The 24,358-nt window shown below is 40.8% G+C and overlaps 1 protein-coding gene across 1 annotated transcript in view; it reads left to right on the plus strand.

Moving 5' to 3' along the window:
* me1 (malic enzyme 1, NADP(+)-dependent, cytosolic) overlaps positions 1-24,358 on the plus strand; it is an 88,585-nt gene that overhangs the window by 35,115 nt on the left and 29,112 nt on the right. Inside the window, exons 2-3 of the mRNA XM_046045109.1 lie at positions 8,224-8,357; positions 11,032-11,181. Coding sequence (XP_045901065.1) covers positions 8,224-8,357; positions 11,032-11,181 — 284 coding nt within the window. The remainder of the gene's footprint in view (positions 1-8,223; positions 8,358-11,031; positions 11,182-24,358) is intronic.

The raw sequence follows: 24,358 nt of genomic DNA on the forward strand, positions 1-24,358 counted from the left end.
ATTGGGTATAAAAAGAGCATCCCAGAGAGGCTGAGTCTTTCTAAAGTAATGATGGGGAGGGGTTCGCCACGCTGGACTGGCGAATAGTGCAACAATTGTAGAATAATGTTTCTCAACTTAAAATTGCAATGGATCTGGGGATTTTATTGTCTGTAGTACATAATATCATTAAAAGATTCAGAGGAAGAAATCTCTGTATGCAAGGGACAAGGTTCTGTAGTGGACATCACTGCATGGGCCGATGAACACTTCCAGAAGACTATCGTCTGTGAACACGGTTCATCGCATCCACAAATGCAAGTTGAAATGGTAACATGCAAAGAAGAAAACGTGTCTATAAACCAGATCCAGAAACTCTGTGGCCTTCTGTGGGCCAAACCCATTTAAGATGGACTGAGGCAAGGTGGAAAACTGTCCTGTGGACGAGTCAATATCTGAAATTCTGTTTGAAAGTCATCGACACCGCGTCCTCAGTGCTAAATAGGAGAGAGACCATCCAGCTTGTTACCAGCACACAGTCCAAAAGCCAGCATCCATGATGGTATAAGTGTGCATTAGTACACGTGGCATGGTTAACCTGCACATTTGTGAAGGCATCTTTAACGCTCACAGAGTGTTGTTAAAAGAAGAGGTGATGCAACAGAGTGGTAAATGTGACCCTATCCCAATTTGAAGCATGTTGCTGGAATTACATTTTGAAATGGGCAAATAATTCTCAGACAACAATAACATTTCTCACTTTCAACATTTGTCTTTGTGCTATTTTCACTATTATTATTTTGAACATTTGTCACATTTTGTTTCTATTGGCATTTTACACAGCGTGCCAACTGTTTTGTTATAGATGCCTCATCAGTATTGTGGATTTAATCATTAAGTTAACATTCAGAAAAACCCTAGCTGGGTTGACAACGCAACATGAATGCAAGACAGATAAATGAAGGGAAGTGGGGTGACAATGGTGATCGCCGTACATCACCTTCAGCAAGTGGTTTTATTGATAAACAACTCATACAAGAAGGGCATCTCTTGTAGTGCTTCAGCTCTGCTCTTATGAAAACAAAGCACTCCCTCTCCCACACAGCATTGAATAGAGAAGTGCTCTGTGACCACACACTTCTCTGCCAGGCCGTATCTCAGTGCCAAACATTTGAGCCCTCTCCCTGTTGAAGGCCTTCGGGCTTTTGTCTCCGTGTCTGATCCGCGACTGTGGTAGAGAGGCTCAATAGGGAAGGCCTCCCTATCGTATTAGGCTCAGGTCTCTCTCAATAGAGGTTGTTTTTCCCGGAGCAGAGGGCATTTCTATTGAAGCTGCAGCTCAGAACACACAGGGAAAGAAAAGGAGGGGATGGAGGCAACATGCAACAGATTTCTATTTGGAAGTGGGATTAGTGTGTTGGAGGGTAGAGGACTGAGAGCAAGAAGGTCCCCATTCCTCTTGTCTTATCTGGGAGTCTGACAAGCTGAATCAACCGTGGATTTGTGTGGAATTACATCATTTAAAAGTTTTCCCAGAAAGTGGAAAAGCCTTTGAGGGTTAAACTTTTTGGTTCAACTTATTCTTTGTCAGCACATTGACAAAATTGTCCATCTAAACCAGTTATTTAGGTTCATAGTGAGTCACAAAACCATATTTATGTTAAAAAAAGGAGAGAAAAGTTACCGCTAAATGAAATGATTTCATTTTTTTTCCACTGTGTAAAAACCTATTTTAAGGAATGTTCCATGCTTTACTGCTAGACGTGAAATGATCTTACATATTCCTATACTACAAACATTCTCATAACGACATAGGAAATAGGTTTAGATGATAAGACGGTATGGACCTTGAGACAATGTTGCACTTTAGCTTTTACTGCCACTTTTAACTCACTTGTTGCATCAGTCCGTTTTCAATTAATTAGTTGGTCGGCTTCATGGCAGTCTTGGATTGATAGGATTTTCGTGTCTGTGTTACTGTGTACCTTTTTATTTACTAGATTAGCCAAAAATGAACACTCCCACCCAGTCCACAAAATGTACGGTCATGTTAGCTTTTGTGATTTAAAGTGGCATGTAATGTGATGAAAGATGTGAAACTCAGAAGAAATGGATGAAGATGAACAAATTACACTTTTAAACGGTAAAGAAATCTTTTTTGTCTCATGTTATATTATTTACTAACCATACTATTTCATTATTTCTGTTATACATATTGGATAGTTTTTCTTGACAAGTCCCATTTTTTAAATCATCAATATGTCAGAATATATCTGTGTATTGCAGAGGAAGAACCTTGCATATTTATTTCTTGCAACTAATAATAATGTAACTTGTGATCAGCAGAAGTGGTACTAAATGAAGAGGTGTTTGGCAGCCATAAGATCCAGCTACTTTCAAAGAGCTGTAATTCCCAACAAAGCATACGTGAAGTGTGGACACAGAGCGGAGTAGTAAATGTAATTACTTTATCTGCTGAGTAATTACAAATGTACCTTTTTCCATTATTAGTTAATATGTAATTGGTGACATTTTCCACGTAACTCACCCAATAATATAAATATTTAGTAAAACTGAATTGGAAACGTGGCACTCACATATCTGTTTTGCAGATATTTGCTATTTTACTATTGTCAGAAATTTAAATCATCAGACCACTGTGAGCCATGCATCCTTTGCATTACCCACTGCAGTATGAACAGAACCATGTGTGCATCCGCTGTCCCTCTCCTTTAGACTGTATGACATTAGCTGCAGTAATGTTTTTGTAATTTGTCAAAGCACAGTGTAGCCCCAGATTCCATTAATGCTTTTCACTTTCTGTGTGAAAAGCATTAAAACATTTCTAAGGTGAGAAGTGTGTGAGAACATTTTCAGAAAAGTGTTAATATTGTGATAAGGAGCCCACTCCTGTAGGTGAACTAAGCCAAACAGTCGCATTAAGGAAAAGTCTAAATGTAATGAAGGGAGTGGCTCTGCTTCAGTCCGCTGTGAGACGGAGCTCTACGTGGTTGTGGAAGATGGAAATTAAAAGGTTGAGGTAGCAGAATGTTTAAATTTCTAAATCTTTACACTTAAAATGTTTCACCAAACCCACCCTTTGAACCTCCTGGGCAGCGCAAGAGAGGCAGAGAAGACGTTTTATCAGCAACAACTTTAATCTTTCTAGTTTGGCCATGTGGTGAACTAATTGGCTGTTTCCTCTCGGCTAAATGTCTTGGGGTGGGCATGGCAGCAGTCCGAGGTTACGGGGTGGTACTGGCCAGTGGGAAGATTACAGGTTTCGGTTGTTACCACGGCTTCTGGAACATGGAGCTGTGGGCATCACATGTGTTGGCACAGGGTGCGGGCACTTCAGATGTGGTCAGGGACATGTGGAAGCTTTCTAGGGTTTATCCTGCCCAGCCCAGTTTAGGGCTCCCAAGGGGAGCATTACAGCAGTCAAACCTGTACTCAGACAAACAAACATAGGGATGCTTTGTATGTATACACTAGTGTGTCTGTGTGTGTGTGCATTTTTGTTAGCTTTTAGTTTTGTATGGGTGGGTGTGTATGTTTGCCACAATCCTTTGGTTTTGAAGAACATCAAGGGAAATGTTGATGTTTGTTCTGTTTCTGCTTGATAAATCTCTTAATCGTCTACATGTTTCTTGTTTCTTTTAGGTTCACACTCTCCAATTACAAGCCGACCAGGGACTGTTAACAGAATTAACAAGGAGTCAGAAGTATTTTATATGAGTGGCAGGTTGGGGATTTTACTTGTTGGCAAGTAGAACTGCTGGATTGAATTTTAGGGTCATTTTCCGCCAAAGTTCAAATGCTTCAAATATTCTTGACATGAAGCGGTCTTAACTTTTCAACAGTAAGAGGAAAGCTTACCCAACTTGGGTCACCATTCTTGCAGTGTATTTTCCCTGGCCTATGTTGAGACAATGACCTTCCTTGATGCCTTAGAACGCAGACTGACGGACACGTTGACTGTCCAACAGACAGGACCTTGGGATTGAAGAGATTAGCATCTCTATTTAAATGTTGAGGACAAGGGAGTTGCAACGCCAATATTCATGTCAAAAGTCAAAGAGATGTCAAAACTGCCATCAACGGTTCCCACGCTTTCCCAGCCAAAGTCTGCGAACCGTGCACTGCTAATCTTTCTTGCCATGAAACCCCCACCCCTGCTCTTTTCTCCCTCCATCACCGTTGCCTGGCCCTGACCCAACCAGCCGTATCTTCAATCATAAATTCGCACTACAGGCTGGACTTTCCCCCTCTGGACGGCCAAGCTGCTTGCTCCTTTGAGGCGGGATGTTAATTGGTCATTTTGGGCCCAACTCCTGGATGGTATCTGTTTCACATGGGACACTGGCAGCCTTTGAGGGCCATAGAGCAGTGTGGGTAATTACTCTTAATGAGGCATAGAACGCTTTCATGGCACTTTTCATTCACGTTGGCAGTGATATCTATACAGAAAACAATCATTTTAAATTTCTGTCTTATGTGGTGTTTTTTTTTTTTCCTTCTGTCTTTTTCTTCTTTAGACCACCTGCCATAAAGTAAATTGATTGATTGATAGATACAGACACATTTCCGACACAACTGTCTGACACAGCACCTACTGGATTTTTGCACAATACACACAAATGCAATACAAATTGAATACAATCCCTCAAAACTGTCCATACAAGAAAAAATAAAACCTCTGAACATTAAAAAACTCACCTTTGAGACAAAGAGAGAAACACGTAAATTTCAGGACATTGCAGTTTGTAAAAGTTTCTCTTGAAAATTAATTTTAAATTGTCATTGTGGTAGGAAATAAGTAGAAATGGGATGTGTGAGAATGAATGTGTGTGTCTGCTAATTATAGTGTGTGTGGGGGTGTGTGTGTGTGCACACATTTGTTAAGAAGTTTAATCTTTCGTGAGTAGTGTCTTGTGGTGCAAGGTAACAAAAGTACTTTATTTAAGTATTATTTTGAGTTACTTGTACTATTGTTTCCATTTGATTCTACTTTATGCTTAGATGTCCGAGTGAACAACTGTACTTTTACTCCACTGCATTTATTCCACAGCTATAGTTACTTTGCATTGCATTTATTTTATATACAGGACATATGATGAATAAAAGATGAGCATTTTCACAGATTTAATACAAAATATCAATTAGATTACAGCTCAAACAGTAAAATGCATCAGCATTAACATAGCCACAGTCATATAATAGTATAAAACTTAACAGCAGCTCACAAGGAATACTTTCACTTTTTATACTTTAGATACATTTTGCTTCAGATAATACTGAATGCTGGACTTGTTATGAACTATTTCTACACTGTCGTATTATTACTTTTTCTTCAACTCTCTCAACAGAAGAGAAAGTCTGTGTTTACTAATGATAGACTAGTGCATGCCTGTTTGTGTGGGTGCATATGTGTGTCTTTTTTTTTTTTTGGCACTTTTTTCAGCCTTTCAGTGTGAGTTGTATCAGGAACAGCCAATTCTCTCCCAGAAAGAGTACAAGAAGAGAATGTACGAATCCAGTAAGTGTATCTCGGCTAATGAAAGAGCAGTGTGAGTGTGTGTGTGAGGAATGAATCTCATTTTACAGCCTCATATTAAGCTCAGTTTGCCTCATGTATTTTAAGACTCTTTTCTCCCATATATCCCTCGTGGCTAGCTGTGGCAGACAGCAGACCAAGCGGAGCAGTGGTGCATCATGGGCCAGCTGCTGTTCCAAACACACAGTGTCTGAAGTGAACAGCTGGCTCTCTGAAAAATAGAAAATCTTTTTTGATAATTGGGGAAGGTTGTAATTCAGAGCTGCTTCTGTCTTTTTGAGGTCCGTTAAGTACAGACTGCATCGAGCCTCTGCGAACGGCGGACGGATGGGGACGCGTATTTTAGCTTCTAAAATAACCAATGCCCTTTTTTTCAGTAATGCTCAGATGATTTAGTACTGTCAACTAAACAACTAACATTGTTTGTATGAATCTATGTTTACATGTTCTTATGTAATGACATACAGTAATTCCTGAGAGCTTCTAGAGTCAAGGGATAGTCTAGTCTTTGCTAATGGTCCACAAAACCCATTTCTTTAGATGTTCTTGGAAGCTTGTTTGCTTGTTACCCTCCCTCATTCCTTCATTTTCAGCTTAATTACCTTTTAAGAATCATTGAGATGAAATCAACAGTTTGAAAGCAGTCTGCTTTTTTATTTAACAGTATGTAGGACTGTTAAGATTGTGGTCTGTGGTCATCACCGATGGTTCCTCTGGCGTCAAGACCACCAAATTTTATTCCAAATGCCTTACCCTGTGTCGTATGCTTTTCTACTTCCCTCTAGCACTGCGTCTCGTGTGATCAAGCAAATTTTTTACAACCTCAGAACTGTTTTAACACAAGCAGATACACAGAAAGTGCTGGTGGCTTGGAAAGGCTGGAACTTGTGGTAGCCGGGCCAAGCATCAGTGGATGTGATCTGAATCAGAGACGTTTGCAGCGTAGCCTTGCTTTGGTCTCACCAGTCAGCAACAGTAGCTGGCATTTTGAGGCTGAGGATTCACCGGGTCGCTGGCCTTTTATGAATGAGAGAAAATGAAAATGCCTACCATATCATGCCTCGCTTGCATAGACTAGTAGCGAATGTTGTTCCCATTATCAATATGGACTCAATGCTTGTTCTGGGGTATATTGAGAGAAGCAGATCATTGTCTCCTCTGTAACCTCACAGGTCAGAGCTCAGACTCTTCAGGGTTACAACCTTGAAACTAAACATGTGCATGTTTTTCAATATTCCCGTTCAGAGGTCAGGGATGAGTAAGATGAAAGCCAAAGTAAAGGTCAAGTGAATAAGGTTATTAGTCTGGGACATCATACTAGAATGTGAGCTAGCAGTGGCCTCTCTGAAGACAGACTGGCTGAGAGGGAGCCCCTCTGAGAGCAAACACTCTGTCTGAACAGACACATTTGACATGCCGCTTCTTTCATCGCTCAGGAATGTTTGAAAAGAAAGGATTGGTAAATATTTTCCCATATATCCAATTGTTCAAAGTTGAAACAGAGTTTTCAGAACACTGCAGAGCTGGGCTTCCAGATAAGGATTTCTTTACAAGCAGGAAATTAAATATTGTTTACCATATGGTTGAAACAATCTATTTCTTGGTGCAAAGTACACAGACATCTACCATGAATAGTCCAGGTCTAAAGGTCTACAATTCTGGACTGATAGATTTTGGTATTTGAGGATTTTAAAACCTGATATTCTGATAGATTGGCCAATATACTTTTCACCCCTCTGGTGGACAAACTATGCAATGGCAACACTCATAACATGACTGAAGAATCCATCTTCCGTCTCTCCATTTCTTCTTTGAATTGTCATTTATCGGCTGTTATAAACCCAGATACAGATTTGCAACTAGCTCATATCAGCAGATAATATCTTCATGCTTTTTTATTGGAAATAGGCTTATTCGCTTTGTTGCTGAGAGTTAGCTGAGGTTATTGATACCACTCTGTCTATTACATAGATGATGGTTAGCTTAGCTTAGCATAAAGACTGGAAAAAGGGGGAAACCGCTAGCCTGGCTCTGTCTGATGGTGAAAAAAATCTTCCTGCCAGAACTTCTTAAGCTCACTTATTATTATTATTATAATAAATAATATTATTAATAATAATAATTATTGTTGGATATGACACCACCAATTTGTTCCTGTGGCAGTACCTCAACTAAAACCCCTGCGAGAAGTCTGTAAAACTGTTGCCAGGACACCTCGAACTGCAAATAAGGTGAATTATGAATCTTTATGATTTCATTTGTTATATTTGTAAAATTATTTCCAGAGGCTAGAACTGCGTTTTTTTTATGTACCTGACATCATTGCAATGTTAAGTCTATGGGCGGAGCAAGACCAAATAGAAGGGGCCAGGAAGGGAAACACTAATGCCCATGTGTGCCAAAACCTCTTTTGTTTTTTTGCATTTTTCTTGAAATTTAGTAACTTCATATTAAGCGGACAGATCTAAGAGTGGTATGGATTGTCTCGCCTATCTAAAACACACATTTTCTAAAAAGTCGAAACATTCCATTAATCGCCCTTTCTATAGTCAAACTACAAAGTTTAGTCATGCATGGAGATAGATACTAAAACTCATATAGTTGATCTTGGTCTTTACCCACTCTTAGTTGTTGCTGTATATGTTAGAATGGTGCAGAATAATGGAGTTGGTTTGACTGTGTTTCAGGGCATGGCTTTCTCCCTGGAGGAGCGTCTCCAGCTGGGGACCCATGGACTGCTGCCTCCCTGCTTCATCAGCCAGGATGTCCAGTATCTCCGGGTGCTCAAGAACTACGACATGAAGAGGGACGACTTGGACAGGTAAGGCTGAAATACAAACACAGACCGAAACCTCTACTAACTCCATGGCGTAGTATCTTTTCTTCATCTTTTTCCATCAGCCTCAGATCAGTAGAGTTAAATTTTGACAGATTCCCCTGCCTGTGTGCACACAGAGATCCTACATCTGGAAGCCTTCAAAATACGAGAAGGCAGATTAGCGATCAGCCCTCGGAGATCTACATCCGTCTCCTAACACCATATATTTTACGGAACAAATCTCCACACTCTTCTTCTTTTCTGCCCCTTTCTCCGTCTCCTCCCTGTTCTCCTTTAGGAGTGTTTTCATAACCTCCACAGTGACCAAATGAAAACATCAGTTCAACTTTGCATGCTTCATTAGACGCTGTAAGCTGTTAGCGTTATGTAATGAATCTGCCTCATGCTAACGTTTCAGTCTGGGCTCTTTGATCAACAAGGTCAGGCAGTCATAGGCTGTTTTTACTGTTTTGAATTATACAGCGAGTGCAGAATATTGTCTGTCTGTGATATTGCCTCTTATTCCAGTCACCATTTCTCAGTCAACCATTCCATCAGCTGTCCCTCCTAATGTCAAAGATGAGTGAGTTGCTTGTGAGACATGATTTTGGGTCAACAGGAACGAGACAGCTTCTTAAAAGCAACCTCTTTTTCCACCATAGCAACATCACAGGGTCAACATCTAAAAACAGTACTTATGAGCTTATCATTGCCATTCCCATGCCCCCTGTCAATGTCACTGTCAGTCTGTCTGGGCCTTGAGTGCGTTCCAGCTTTGGTCCTGTGGATTAAGGATTGCTATTTGTCTGCCATTGCTCAAAATGTTTACTTACAGTCTGTTCCCCAACTTTGGTATGCTGTCTTTTATTTAATATTTATGACCGTAAATCTAAACTCTCACTACTTACCGTTCTATTTTAATCAGATATCTAGACTCCTGCATTTTTTTTGGGGGGGGTGGAATTTGTCATATTTTTGGAATTATTGTGACACATTATGACAAAGAAAACTGCACTGCAAGCACATTTGGTTATGATCTGAGATGATGGAGTGACACAAGTACCTGCTGTGATTGTGTCGTCAACAGAGGAAATGGATGTTCAATGGCTTTGCCAACTGCAATACTGCAGTATATAAAATAGTACAGCTAAAGGGAAACCTCACATCCAATGAGGTTGTTAGAGAGCAGTAACGAGCTTAATATGAGCCAGTTGGTCGCTCATGCTAAGACAGATTAAGATAGAGATAGATTATGTTCTGGCTGCCTCAGTAGGCTGACTTTAAAGGAAACACTGCACTTAGTACGTCAGCATGGATCCTGCTTTATAAAGCAGTGTGTACTGTAAATATTCCTCTTTCCTGGGTGTGGGTAGTGCTCACGCCTTTTAAGGTTAAGAATGGAGCAAGAAACCTTCCTTAATGTTTGCCAGCATAATCAAACAACAGCGCGCTGCAGTAATATGTTAGGATTTGATGTGGGGATTTGTTTGAGTCAGAGGAGCTGATTGACCGTGAGGAGTGAAGTCATCAAAAGTCATGCTAGTTGTGACTGACATCAGGCTGACATCACGTTGCTGCAGTCAGACAAGCAACCATGAAGTGGGAATGATTCTCTTGTGTCACTGGCCTCTGAGTGCTAAAAAATGTGTTAAACCTTTATAATGTAGTATTTCAAATGAGACTCAGCTGTTAAGTTGAGTTGTTGAACAGAACATAAAATAAAAATAAAAATTGCTAAATTTTCACAACTCAAACTGTATTAGCCGAGGAGTTTGACATGTGGTTGAAAGCTCTGGAAAAAGCTAGTAAGTGGACCTTAGGTAAAAAATTTTTTTTGAGAAACTCATTCAAAAGTAAGAAAATTAACTTTCATATATAAAAAAAACCCAAACAGATATTTTATGCTTTAACAGTTAGAAACAGCAACATACAGTATATACTTCAGTCTACATGTGATCAATTGCATGTGGCACAGGCTAATTTGGTTCACCAATATGAAAATAGTTCTTTTCAAGAGCAACTGTCACTCCCATGTATTGTGCAGCTGCTGTAGCCTAACCTATAGCAGAGAGGGCCGTGCATGCTTTTTTCCCCTCAACAAGAGCCACCTTGTACTCTTGGCTCTATGGAAACTTCTCTGATTAGGAATAGAGCCCTTTCTGGCGAGCTCTGCTTAATTTGGGTCATATGCAAACCTTCAGTTCCCGGTCAATCTACACTCAGAACAAAGAGCTTGTGTAGGCTGGCTGATTTTTATTCTGTGTATTTTTCCAATCATTTGGAACATAATAAAACAAATCTTTGCAAGTAATTATTGTATCAGCGAACCGAGTTCTTTTCTTCTCTTTCCTCCTTTCTCGTTATTTTGTAACCTCACTGCTTTTGCTTTCACTGAGTTTTACAGTTTTCGTATCCATGTAATATAGCATTCATATGGACATGCCCTAAAACTACTAAAACTCTTAACCTTAGCTTCTCTTTTTTTTGTCTGACATATTCTCACCCAGGTCTTTCCTTGCAGGTCCTCCAACCTTGCCTGGTGCATCTCACTCACAAACATACGGGATTGAACATCTGCCTTTAATAACCCCCTCCTCAGTTCAGCAGGTATGAGTCCTAAAGATGTTAAAGATTAACATTCTGTGTTTTCCTCCCTGCTCCACCCTGTCACTCCCAGATACGTGTTTCTGATGGGGCTCCAGGACCGCAATGAGAAGCTATTCTATCGGGTGCTAACGTCAGACATCGAAAGATTTATGCCCATCATTTACACCCCCACTGTGGGCCTTGCCTGTCAGCAGTATGGCCTGATCTTTAGAAGACCGAGGTGAGACACTCACAACACTGAACTATCTTGAATTATATTAGAAAAGAAGTAAGTAAAGTAAATTTCCAAGTTGCAGTTTAAAAAATAAACCTGCTTTGCATTAAAATTTTCTTTAGCTTATTTCTCACTGCTGTGAACAGGCAGTAGGCCAAAAGGAAGTGTGTAAAATAATACTGTATTCTTTCTCTGTTCCCACTCAGCAATCTTCCCCTACTCAATTATTAAGTGTTTTATGGTATTGGCTGTGTTGTTTTTGTTGTGGCACTTGGTATCTGGCAGCATTTTCTTCTACTGCTGGCTGTGTGGTATCAATATTCCACTGCTGCAGGCTGCCTTTTCTTACATAGAGCACTCTGGAAAGAACTGCCTGGTCACAGGTTTGCACCAATAACATATAAATATTTGTCTGCTGAGAATATATAGATGAATGTGAGTTTAGGGCAGGAGTAAGCTGCCATTAATATAGTGGCATCTCACTTTTAAACCCACGCAACAACACTGGAAGTGGAAAAACGGCGAAAATGTGGGACAAAAAAATCTTTAAAAAAGTTTTCATGCTATGCTGAGGTGAGAAGTTGGTGTATAGATAAAAGCAAAATGCAACAAAGTGCAATGGAAACAGATTCGGCGCATAAACCCTGAAGCATGTGACTTAAACGTTCACTGAAGAGGCGAAAAACAGCTGCAGACAAAAAACTCTGATCTGAGCAGAGCGATAAGGAGACTGTAAACATACACATGTCATATTTCCAAATTCCATGTTTTCTACAATGTTTTCCAGTGTTTGAGGTTTGGCCTTTTCATTCTGCCATTTCATTGCGGTGGTGTAATGGCACCCAACTGGAGAAATTGCCACCAACTGTTTATCTCAATGCACCTAACTCCCTACATTTAGTATTGGATTGAAATGCTCATTCACATTCATTTGCAATTTTCTAGAAATTCAGTTAAAATGTGCACTGTGTTTGGATGGACACCTGACTACTGGGATGCACAGAATAAATTAGTTTTTAACTTCTTTTGCCTGGAAATGGGAATGCGAGAACTTGTAACATGATACGAATTGAAATGCCATTGAAGTAAAGGTCTCCAAACAAATTGTATCCAGTTTTAATGGATGGCTTTACTGGGCTGTGCTGTTATCAACACAAGCCAAATTTAAATCATTTTTCTTTAATTTACCTCCATTAAATCCTCATGTCTGCATTCTGAGTGGCATGCTGACGGGCTGAACAGGAACCGTTAAAGCACAGCATCTGCCTACGATGTGCCACTGATTTCTTGCTAGCTGGGCTGGCTACACTCTGCATATAATTACTGCACAGAACTTTTACTTTATGACTGTTGAGGTGGTACAAAAACCTTTTTTCCCTCTCACATCTGTCAAAAAGTAGAGTTTTGAGGCATGGACTACTTTAAACTGTTGGAGTGGGTAGATTGCTGATCATGATCAACCTGTTACCCAAACATCTGTGCTTCCAATGTCTGTAAATGCGTTCAATTCGACTCGTCCACTACAGTAATTAAAGCTTTGCTAGAGAGCACAACTCATCAATCAGGTGGCTGATTTGGCCATAAAATGAACAGTGTGACATTACATTCACCTGAAGCTCCATTTAAATTTGCTCAGAAAAGCATTAAAACCCTGCAGGGCTTCAAGCATATCTGCTAAAGCTGCAGCAAATTATTCAATTAATTGATGTATTGCATTGAAACCAAAAGCTCACAGACTCAGCATGTGTATGTTATGTTGGAATTGGTGTTTGATGTTATAAAATTTGGAAGTTGCGGTAGCGCTTTCAGCTGGAGTTTGGTTGGACAGCCCAGTTCGAGGCAAACCGCTGTAAGCTGTTGAAATCAGCTCAGGGTTCACCTTGAGTGGATCTGGCTCTGCTCCTAGCAGACAGACGTTCATTGGTTTCCTTTCCTCGTCTACTGTAAACATTCTCTCTCTCTCTCACTCTCAATCTCACTCTCGATCTCGCCTTTCTGCTAGTAGCCTATCTGTTTTCATTCAAATAGGTTCATCAGGTCCAAGTCAATTATCTGACAGCAACACTCCCTAAGCAGTTACTAATATATTGAATTGATCATGCTCTTATCCTTAGTGCTGCATTCAGGGCCACTCCCTGTTTTTCTTGGCCCTGCCTTCCCGCATTTACCCTTAATCAGGTGGTTACAAGTCTTGGGTGTGATTTCACTCTAATATGAGTGATAGGGGAAAGACCACCATAGTCACCTGTCCTTCACAGGCTCTTGAGCTCACCTATTGCTGTTAGCTCTAATCACTGACTCCTTTAAGGATCTGATAGGATACATATAAGTGAATAATCCACATGGCAACCAACAGTGATTAGCTATTGTTTGTTAACTGCATGCGTTTCACTTGATGTGATGGCCATTAGCTGGCATTTTAGCAAATAAGCATAATTGTAACAATGGGCATGTTTTAGCACAATGCAAGTACAGTCCGAGTATTGTCCCCTATCTGCATCTACTCTTCAGCAGTGCTAGACTTTTCCAAACACTTTATTCAATGATAGTTTCATTTATTTTACCACCTTGAATGTTTTTGATTAGCTGTGAAACCCCAGTTTTCTGAATTTTGTCCAAGCAGTTCTATCATAAATGCTTACCTTGGGTACATATAAAATACTTGGAAACCCAAATTATCCCACGCACATAACTTTGTTACCCAACAGCTCCCTGTTTCCCCATCCCTGCAAGAACAATGTGGAAACTATTCCTAGCATGCTTCCCTTCCTCTCGCACAGAGCTGGCTGGAGGAGTCATTTTATACACTCCCTCAGTCTCACGGCACACTGGGCCAGAACGTGCTGCCAGAGCCCCCAGGGTTGGGAGTTAGGCCTCTAAGAAATGTGCATCATGGGATCAGTTAGGAGAATACACCGGGGACATAGCTGACCGTCTCTGACGGATTTAGGTTTTCAGCCATCCTATTTCTCTCTGCTAACCATGTCTGTGAAAATGGAACTAGTTGAGACCATAATAAATATGAGTCTCCATTAATTGCATCTGTATATTGTTTCTGTTTTTAGCCTTGCTAGTGACATGGCTCTAGGGATGGCAGTTTCAGTCGGTCTGTCTACCTCTTTGGTTCAAACCGAAATATCTCAACAACTATTGGAATTTACAGACATCCGTGGTCCCTATTTATAAAAATGCCACGACAACTAATGGATGGAATACTATGAAGTTTGGTACAGATATCAGTAGTGCCCAGATGATGAATCCTAATGACTTTGGTGATCTCCTGACTTTTCATCTAGCTCCACCAGCAGTTCAAAGATTTCACTTATCCAGTGAAATCTCTAAGCACCTACTAGATGGACTGGCACAAAATTGTGTGACTTTTGGTTTCCATTTTGTGAGTTTGAGTATATTGATGGATCGATTGCCATGACATTTGGTACAGACAGCATGAATTGTAATAACATTAGTAAACCAGGTAAAAATTTCAATTTGTCCAATAGTTTGTCTAGTGGCATTCACATCAGCCTCAGCTGTACTTTGTGTTCAGTGCTAATTAGCGAATGTTGGCATGCTGACATGCTAAACTAAGATAAACATCGTACCAGCCTATTAGCATTTAGCAAACCACTGTGACTAAGTACACCCTCACAGAAGTGCTAACATGGCTGTAGACTCTTAGTCTTGTTTTAAATGATCTTTGGGGATCAGGTCATGCCTCTAATCTTTGGGTGTATCTGAAGTGTAAAGTATTGTTCTATCTAAAACCAATGCACAGGGTATTTTACTCACCAGCATCCTCTAGAATGCCTTTAAGGGATTACCAATGCCACTGTGCGTGTGTGTGTGTGTCCATGCGTAGTCTTAGTCAGACCACCATAGCAGCATTAGGTCTCTAATCATTGGCTCTCAGGTATAAAGACTTTCTGTGTGGAAGCAGCAGCCTCTCCTTGTTTTGCCTGACTTTACCCGCTAATCTGCCTCATGGAGACTAAACACACCAACACCAGGCTCTATACCAAAGGCCAAAGGTCAAGTGCCATTAAGTGTCAAAACACTGCTGATTCGCTGATCTTGAGTTGGGGCAGAGGTAGGAAGGAGAGCTGAAAAAAGGAACACATTCACATCCTCAGAACATTAGTGGACATGCTTAGTTTTAATGGTTTCTAAGCTCATGAGCGGACACAGTGTTTAGCAGAGAAAGTTGGTCTGTCTTCATCACACAAAGTTGCTTCTGTTTCACCATAGATGTCAGTAGTGTACTTTGTTTGACAGCCGAAAGTACTCGGTTGTGATAAATGATAATGTTTTGTAGCAGAAAAATTATCTCAAGTATTGCATGAAAGTAATTAGGTTTACTTCAATCATTTCCAGTGTCACCATGCCCTCTGTGGTGCACTGGCATGGAGTCTAAATAAACTTGTAATAGGCCCTTTTTAAAAGAGTTTGACCGTTCAAGGAGCTCTCGAAGTAAGTGACATGACCCAATCCATCTTGCTGATGGAGATGGATGATCATTGGTAGCACTGCATTAATGGATTCCTGGCTAAGGGTCAAGGGTCATCAACTACTACAGCTGTCTGTCAGAAGCTGGAAAGTAAGACATAGACATTCTTAATCTCCCTAGATATTTGGTAGAGTAAAGACCAGATGCTTTATTTTCCTCTGTATATCGGCCATGGGTCTTACTTACCAGCTGAAGTTGATCAAGCCACAGCTTGTGTCCTAGTAGCAATCTCCCACGGATCCCCTCTCTTGATCCAGAGCCACCTGGAGGCTTGCTCTGCAGCCTCTATGCTGTTAGAGATGGCTCTTCTTCTCTTCTCCCCTGAGATCCCAAGTGCCGTAACAGCCATACAGAGAGACTTTCCTGCAAAGCCTCTGCACCCAACCTCCACTGGTAAGCACCTTGCCTTCCAGCCTTTCCTTTGGCAGTTGCTGACTAGTCCCTCGTATCGTTCCTTCTTTCACTCAAAGGCCTCCTCCATCTGCTCACAGTGAGCTCCAGCATGACTATGTTCTTTGCTGTCTCCGACACCAGGATGATGTCAGGTCTAAAGTTTGTTTTGGTGACATGCGGTGGAAACTTGAGTTGCTTGCCTAAGTCTACAGTCAATTGGCAGTCCTGTGCAGTGTTGAAAAGTCCTGATGTTGATTTAGATGTTGTTGTTGTTGTTGTTGTTGTTGTTGGCTTCTCTCCGCCTCTGATGAAGCTGATGGTGTGCTTCTTTGATTTTGACCTCCGGCAGCTGGCAATGGCACTATAGATGCTCTCAGAGATGGTCTTGAGCACCTGATCATGACGCCAGCGGTATCGGCCTTCCCGCAGAGCCTTAGGGCAGCAACTCAAGATGTGCTCGAGGGTCCCCCTTCTCTGGCACAGGGAACAAGCTGGAGTATCGACCAAGCCCAAGCAGTGCAGATTGGACGGACTGGGAAGGACATCATAGACAGCATGGACCTAGAACTTGATGCGGTGTGGTTGTGCCTGCCAGAGGTCAGCCCATGAGATCTTCCTCTCCGTAACCTTTTCCCATCTTGTCCAGGCACCTTGTTGTCTCATCCCCACTGCTCTGCTGGACCTCTCCTCCTCAACGGCGGCTCTCACTTCATTCTGGACTAATTGCTTCCGCTCCTTTCCCCAAGCTTTGTCATAACGCAGTGGTGCAATGGTTCCTAACCCAGCCCTTCCTTTGGTGACTGCTCCCACAAGAACTCCATGGTGTAATCTTGACTCTGCTTCTTCCATCGCTGCCTCTGCTCTCCACTTCCTGCCTCTCTTGACCTCTACCCCTGCTCCAGAGACTTTGGGGTCCAATGATTCCCGGAATTGCATCACCTCCCTTGCGCGCAAAACTATAAACTCCTCCTCGATAGATTTCAGGGGAAGAGTCAGTTTGCAGGTATTTCCATAAAGAGCAATGCTGCTCAAACTCCTCGGAAGACCCAACCATCTCCTCAAATAGCGACTGACTCTCTTTTCCAGGTCTGAGATGGTGGAGATTGGAAACTCGTAGAGAAGCAGGGGCCACAGTATCCTTGGCAGAATCCTGTGCTGATAAATCCAGGCCTTGTAAATTGGCTGTAGATGAGCTTTTTATTTAGCCTTACACAGCCAATCAAAATTTCACTAGCTCAGTTTTCACCACACGATTAGTCTACAAGGCATCCACAGAAAGCCGTCAACAAATCCCAAGACCAAATCAACATTGCTTTAGTCCATCTAAAACTAAAACAGAAACATGTTTCTTAACAGTAAATAGTGTATTTGTTGCATTTCATTAAGTGCCTTGTTCAGTGGTACCTCACTGGTGGTAATGAGGGAGAGGCAAGCTCTGCTCTCTGACATTGCCCACCCAGTCAGTGACTATTTACAGCAGCAGGTTCGTGTATGTTGAATAGACGGTGTGGCTCATAGATATGCTTTTAATAGTTTTTGAACAACAATAGATCTTTATGGCACATAGCAATATTAATACAGTACCAGGCTGTGAATACACAGGCAATACTTGTAGGGTTTTTCTTGTGTTGTGTTTTGGGATTTCACAGGATTTTATTTGAGAAATTAATATAAATATACATTTTATTAAATGAAAATCAAGTAGGGTTTTGCCAGCTTCTTTCTTTATTAAATCTGGGAGTTGTAGGTCTGAAATTAGGCATGACCTACCAACTGTAAGGCTGATTTGTCACCTAAAATTTCTACAAAAAAATGTTTGACTAGTGGACATAAATTTGACAGCATTCTCAGAATAGCCGCCATCTTTTCGGAAGATTGCATGTTTTGCTACAATCTCAAACCCTTCCTGCCCTTCACCGGACATTCACCATGCTAAGTAAAACCCCTGCTCCTAACCCTTGCAAATGCTTATTGAGCCTTGCCAGACAACAAATGATGAAGCCTAATATTGTTGTTGGCACAAAATTACCACATTGTTATCAACATCAACCCGTATCACCATGATTATAATAGTATCTAAAGTGCGATAATATATCTGTGTCAGGGTAATACCATGTCAGAAGTAAAGTGCTTGGATTCACAGCCATGATTAGGTTTTGAAAGGCTGGTCTTTCCCAGAGGGTGAGCTGTAGGAGGTTATAAAGGCCTAATGAAAGGCATCAGCCGAAGCTGCCTCGGCCACCTCTGGAGTGGCACATGCTGGATGATGAAGTGTTCCAGCCTTGCAGATTAGGGGCTTTTAAACTGAATCTCACCCCACTCAGGCCCACACACAGTGCTTCCACTGCACGTGTGTGTGTGAGAGAGAAACTATTTCATTTGGATTGATAAGCATCCAGAGCAAGTAGAAAATAGCCTGGCCTTTTGGATCATTTATCTACACATGATTGTTGAACCGTGATGACCTGCTTTAAAGCATGAATAAAAAAAACTTATTCAACATAACTCAAGTCCAGAGAGAATTTGTTTCCTGATTATTAACTAACTGCAAGACTTTTGCTGGTGTATTTCTTTACCCCATTTTTACTCCTTGGTGGACTATGAGAGAGGCTCAGAATATGCCTGTGTTGAATGGGAGAAGCATTGGTGACGTGGGGAGGAGAGAAATGGTTTGGAATTACACTGACCTCATGAGGAACATGGCAGACATTTGGGATTAATTCCACCCTGCACTTTGAGGACTCTGTATAACAATATAGAGCTCATGTCCGAGGCGGTTTTAGAGCCAGTGAAAGCAAAGAAGCTTAAGGGCACAGTGGATGGTAACTCAAGTTTTCCTGCAGTATCCCTTAGTATAATAAATGAATGTATCAACTAATAGCCAACATAAATCCCCAGCAGTATTACCATTCACTGTGTAAACATGGAAAATAATCAAGCTAAATATGTGTTTTGAATAACCGTCTACTCATCTAGGACTACCTGACTGAATTGTCTGTGACCTACAGGGATCATTTCTTATTCAAGCTGCCATAACTTTCCATGACTGGAGAGCAAGGTGGTTGAATTTGGCTCTTGAGGAAAAAAATCCACTTTGTTCCATTGTGTCTCTAAGAAACAACCATGAAATCATTGCAAACATATTAATTTAGGTTTTTGGTTGGGCTAGCGGCAGTCAGCCTAAAAGCCTTCCAGGCAGTCTCTGTCACTGTCTTGCCTCACCTCGGAGATGTTTGGCTTCAGTCAGGTTGGTGAGGATCCAGTCAGGGTCCGTGAACGCTGTGGATGTCTATTCAAAGTTTCGTCAACTGACCTGCTGTCACTCAAGTTTAGATTTAAATTTTATTTTCAAGTTTTAGAGGCTGGTGTAGTCCTCTCTCTTCAGAAACACAGCTAATAAAACACAGTCTGCTCATGACTTGTAAGCTACAGGGCTTGGGAGACTCTTGACAAACCGCCACAACATGTAGGCGAGGGCCACCTGACCAACGGGACTGCTGAGCTGGCACTACTCTTAATTTGCTGCTTAGCTGGGACAATGTTATCTTATAAGGAACACTGGCTGTGGGTTTGACTGTGTAGTTTTGAGTTTTATTTTAAAGACATTACATTATCGTTGTACTGTTTCTCTCTCCAGTAAGTTAGCCTCTGGGGGCCACGGGCAATGTTTCAGGGCTTCCAGTGTAGCCAGCAGATATCCAGATAATGGTAGTGACACATCAACACTTCTTCTCCCATAAGCAAGTCATTGTTTACTGTCCAATTAGCAGTCTCCCATCTACTAATGCCTGACGACAATGTGAATGCATATTTAAAAAAAACAACTAATCTCTAGGGTTCAAATATTGATAAAAAGCTAAATTGTCATCAGATAATAACCGATAGGTTCAGAAATAGCATTTGGCAAACAAAGAAGCCTTGTTTGCACTACACAAGGACTGTTTACCTGCAAGCAACCAAAGCCTGTTCAAACATGATTGGTCAATACTACTCGGATTACAAATGGACAACAAACGGAAACGAGAATGTTTCTGATGAATCAAACTCTTGTCCCTTGCCTACAGATTCTGATCTATTTATAGAGATTAAGTGAACTGTACAGACTTTGGAAATTAGCCAATTAAAAGAATCCTAGAATGTAGTTTTCAAAGTCTGATTAACTAAGGTTATGTTTGCGTGATGGTATAATATGTTGGAGGGAGGTTATCTTGCTACAGGTCTTTAGTTTGTTTGCATTATCATCAACATTTTTGCAATATGTCAAAACTAATAGAGGTGAACAGAATTAAGAAATATGGCAGGTTGGATAAATCCCGACTGTCATGCTATAAATACAGACATTGCCTTGTTCTCTTCACTGCTTAACTTCTTACAGTACAAGCAGATAAGCGAACAAGGTTACCAAAGATGAGCCTACTGATGCCTTCGGGTGTGTCCTTGGTTTAGGTCATAGTGGGCAACTATCAGGGCTCAGCTAGCCAGCTCAAGGTCAATTAAATGCGTACACTGACACACCCCTCCAGAGGATGACATAAAAAGGAACAATAATAATATTTTCCCAAATATGTTTTTCCCCCCCGAGACCTGACCCCAGATAAGCAGTTGAAGATGGATGGGATGGATATGTTCTTCCTTGTTTTATAATGTGTATTCAGTTTGACTTTACTGGAGCTGCTGCATATGTGTATAAGCACAGTTCTGTTTGGCTGCTATCCCTGTCTCCAATGGTCAATTATTGGTGCGCAGAAGTAATATTTCACCAGCCCACACTGGAAAATACCACTTTCTGATCATCCCATGAAGCTTTTCTGATACTCTCTGTGAATCTCACTTAGCCTGGTTTGCAGTTTTAAAACAAATCCTGAGGTATCTCAGCAAGAGACAGCAGAAAATTCAATCAACATATGTCACATAAGTTGGCAACAAGGGAAGATCCTCTCTAATGGCACTGTGATGCTCACAATGCCATTAGAAAGAAGACGAAAAATGATATAAAGACAGAAGAGTTGAGTACCTCGATAGGATAGTCCGCACAGTCTTAAAGTGAAACAACTGCCAAAGCTTCTCCTGTAGCAATAACCTGAGCTAGTATGGATGTAGCTGTCATCTCCCTGCCTTGAGAAACTGTGGTAAAACTATAAAACTTGGTGAGTTAAATACCATGCCTTATGGAATAACCCTATGCTTGCAAATGTTGGCCACTTCCACCATTTTGTACTTATGCGCTCTGTATGTTTTTAATAATGTTATCTTTTCTCCACAACTACTGTTACAAGGGCCAGAGAAATTGACAAGAAGACTGCAAATTGAAATAAAACTATATCATTTCATTATTACACTTGTCAAGGCTGAAATGTGTGTGTATTGCTTGGGTGCCAAAGCACATGTTGGAGGTGGGTTTTTTAAAAGCTAGTGTAGGAGGGCTGCCAGCACCTCAGCAGAATTGTTCCATACTGCTGGACACGTTCCTGTGCGACTTGTAGCAGCCACATGTGTATGTGTGAAGTAATACAGCGCATGTATGTAATGCACATGTGTGTATGCTAGGAAAATCATACATGCTGTCAAAGGTCTGATCTTGGCCGAAATCTGAACATTGCTAACAATGTCTTTGTCATTTCCCATATTGACATGCCTCTGATTAGCCTCTGCTACACACAGATACACAGTAAGAAGTTTGGATGGCAGTGGTGCAACCACCTACCTTTGGACAGATGCATGCAATGCATCAAAATTAAAGGACATGATGTTTACAATAAGTATCAAATGTTAATATCAGTGTTACATCTCAGATCTGTTGAATTGCACACATACAAACCCATTCCAGCATGTGTGGAAAAGTGACTCTTTAGTTTGTTGAATCCGGCTTTGTTTAATCCTGGAAACTCCAAACCAAAATTTCCCCAAGTCACAGTCCAACCTCTTAGGCAGGTTGTAATTTACAATTTGTGCTGTTCTCTTTCGAGTCGGGTGTAAAACTCACGTTATGGCCTTATGGAATGATGCAAAAATGCAACCATCCAACCCATTCACATGCAAACAGCTGCCACCACTCTGAAGCTCAGTAATGGCCTGATGAAGCTGTTCTGTGTGGATTAGTGAAGACGATGGAGCTTGACAGTTTGTGGCCACTGAGCCCAACGTATCATATGATTTACTATAGTGCTTGTTTTTCCAGGTGTGGCACTTTATCCTTCAGTTCCAGATCCAATTTAGTTTATTTTGTCTTTGTAACCAAAAATTACCATGAGTGTCAGGGGGCAGTACAGGGAGACTTACCACATTACATCATCTTAAGGAGCATACCATGTCATCTGATGCATTGGTAAATTAAAATATGGGCAAACTTTGACCTGCAGTTAAGGAACATCATAAAGCAAACCTTTAAATATCCCCTGCCACTCAAAAATGTGTTTTTCTTGTTTTTATGTCCCCTAAAATGTCAGACCTTGATATTACTGTCTTGTATCTGTGCAGTTTGTCACTAGAAAGGTGTTTTCACATTCCTTTTGGTACTGTAGGGGGAGATATCTGTACAACTTCCTAAAATCTGAGATACAGACGTACCAGGGCAAGTTAGATTTGGTACTTCACAAATTTGAAAGCCAATCACAGAGCGATTTATTAGTACAGAGAGCGAGAGTTTGCCATTAGTGCAGTGAAATTTTGACAGCAAATATGGTGGACTGCAGTTTTTGGATGGAAACTGGACTCTGGATTTTCCTTCCACTATCTACTGTGTACTGACAACGTAACAATGTGAATGCACTGTAATATTGTAGCAGATATTATTGTACATTTCACAACCACTTACACTCTGTCAGCCACTGCCAGTGACAAGCTGACTAACAAAAAAAACAAATTAAAGATGCTAACTACCCTTATCAATCTGTTACGTCTGCTAGTCGCCTATTTTGGTGAAGAACAGACTCCTCATCTGAGGCTATGTCTGACTGAGGCTCACACATATGTAGGCTATGGCTGAATCTCTGCAGTGTTTGCTCTAATGCTAGCCATCTTGATGCCACTGCTCCTTCACCGGTCGACCTAACGAGCAGCGGTGGTGGGCGGGGCATTTATAGATCCATGATTTCTCAATGAGGGACAAAGAGTAGATGTGATTTTCTTAATTCTTTTACTTTTTTTTTTTTTTACTTTTTATTTGTGGTAACCATGTTAAAGAAAATAAGTATTTTTACATACTTTAAAATGTGTCTGGAGGGGTTGGTTCATGTTCACATCACTAAGATCAGCTGAGATGGTTTTCCTGTCTGCTGCTTCACTGGCCTAAACAACAAAAAGCCTAACTAAGGTTAAGGTTACTTTTGTCTTCATGCTTAAAATAAGACCTTGTTTTAAAAAAATCTAAAGCTCACTAATTAACATGTTGTATTTCTTGTTTAATCCAACCACAAATAGAAATGGAAAAATGCATTTATTCAGTACACATTTATATGGAGTCATGATGGTTTACAATATTAGCTCAGCAGACCAGCAATAACTGTGACTGAAACTGGACCTCATGATGACTCAGAGCACTCTTCACTGACAATAAGAGCTAAGTCAACAGTTCACACATTAATCACCATCCAACGGCACCACTTTCATATCTATGCTTAGATAAGACCATATTTTTGTAAATGGTATGAGGCCTACAGTATCTGACATGAATATTTCTTAACGGCTCTGCTTCTTGCTTGTGCAAAAACTTCCCTCTGCTTAGTTAATGTGATGTGGTGAGAAAGCGCTAAAAGCTAATTTCTCTTTGTTTTGACAGCTCCATCAGCTCTCAGCTCAGCTTTGGCTGTGAACACTTGTAGTCCTGTCATAAATTTGGCCTGTGGTTAGAAACTGAAAACTTCCATCCATCTGCAATCACGGGCTGTGTGAGTTGTGGAACCACTCAAAATGCTTCCAAACTGAACTGAACTGAACTTTTCTACAAATACTATTTAATTCATTAAATTTCAGCACAGCATTAACTGTGAGAAATTGAACCAGGTCATTTTCAGTTTGTATGTGCAAGAGGCTTGATCTGAAAGACTAAAATCTGAAATTAAAAAGTGATTATTCAGATTGTGGACGAACCCCTATAATACACTTTCCTTCTTCTTTCAAAAGAAAAAAAAAATCAACTGCAGTATGATAACAATATAGATAGATCTAATAAAAAGTCACTACTATGAACAGAATCAATGAAATAAAATGAATCACAATACACATTCATACACACATAATGCATGCCATCAGGGCTGGACTGATAATCTGGCATACCGGGCAAATGCC

Source organism: Micropterus dolomieu, linkage group LG03 (genome assembly GCF_021292245.1).
Source record: "Micropterus dolomieu isolate WLL.071019.BEF.003 ecotype Adirondacks linkage group LG03, ASM2129224v1, whole genome shotgun sequence".
NCBI lineage: Eukaryota > Metazoa > Chordata > Actinopteri > Centrarchiformes > Centrarchidae > Micropterus > Micropterus dolomieu.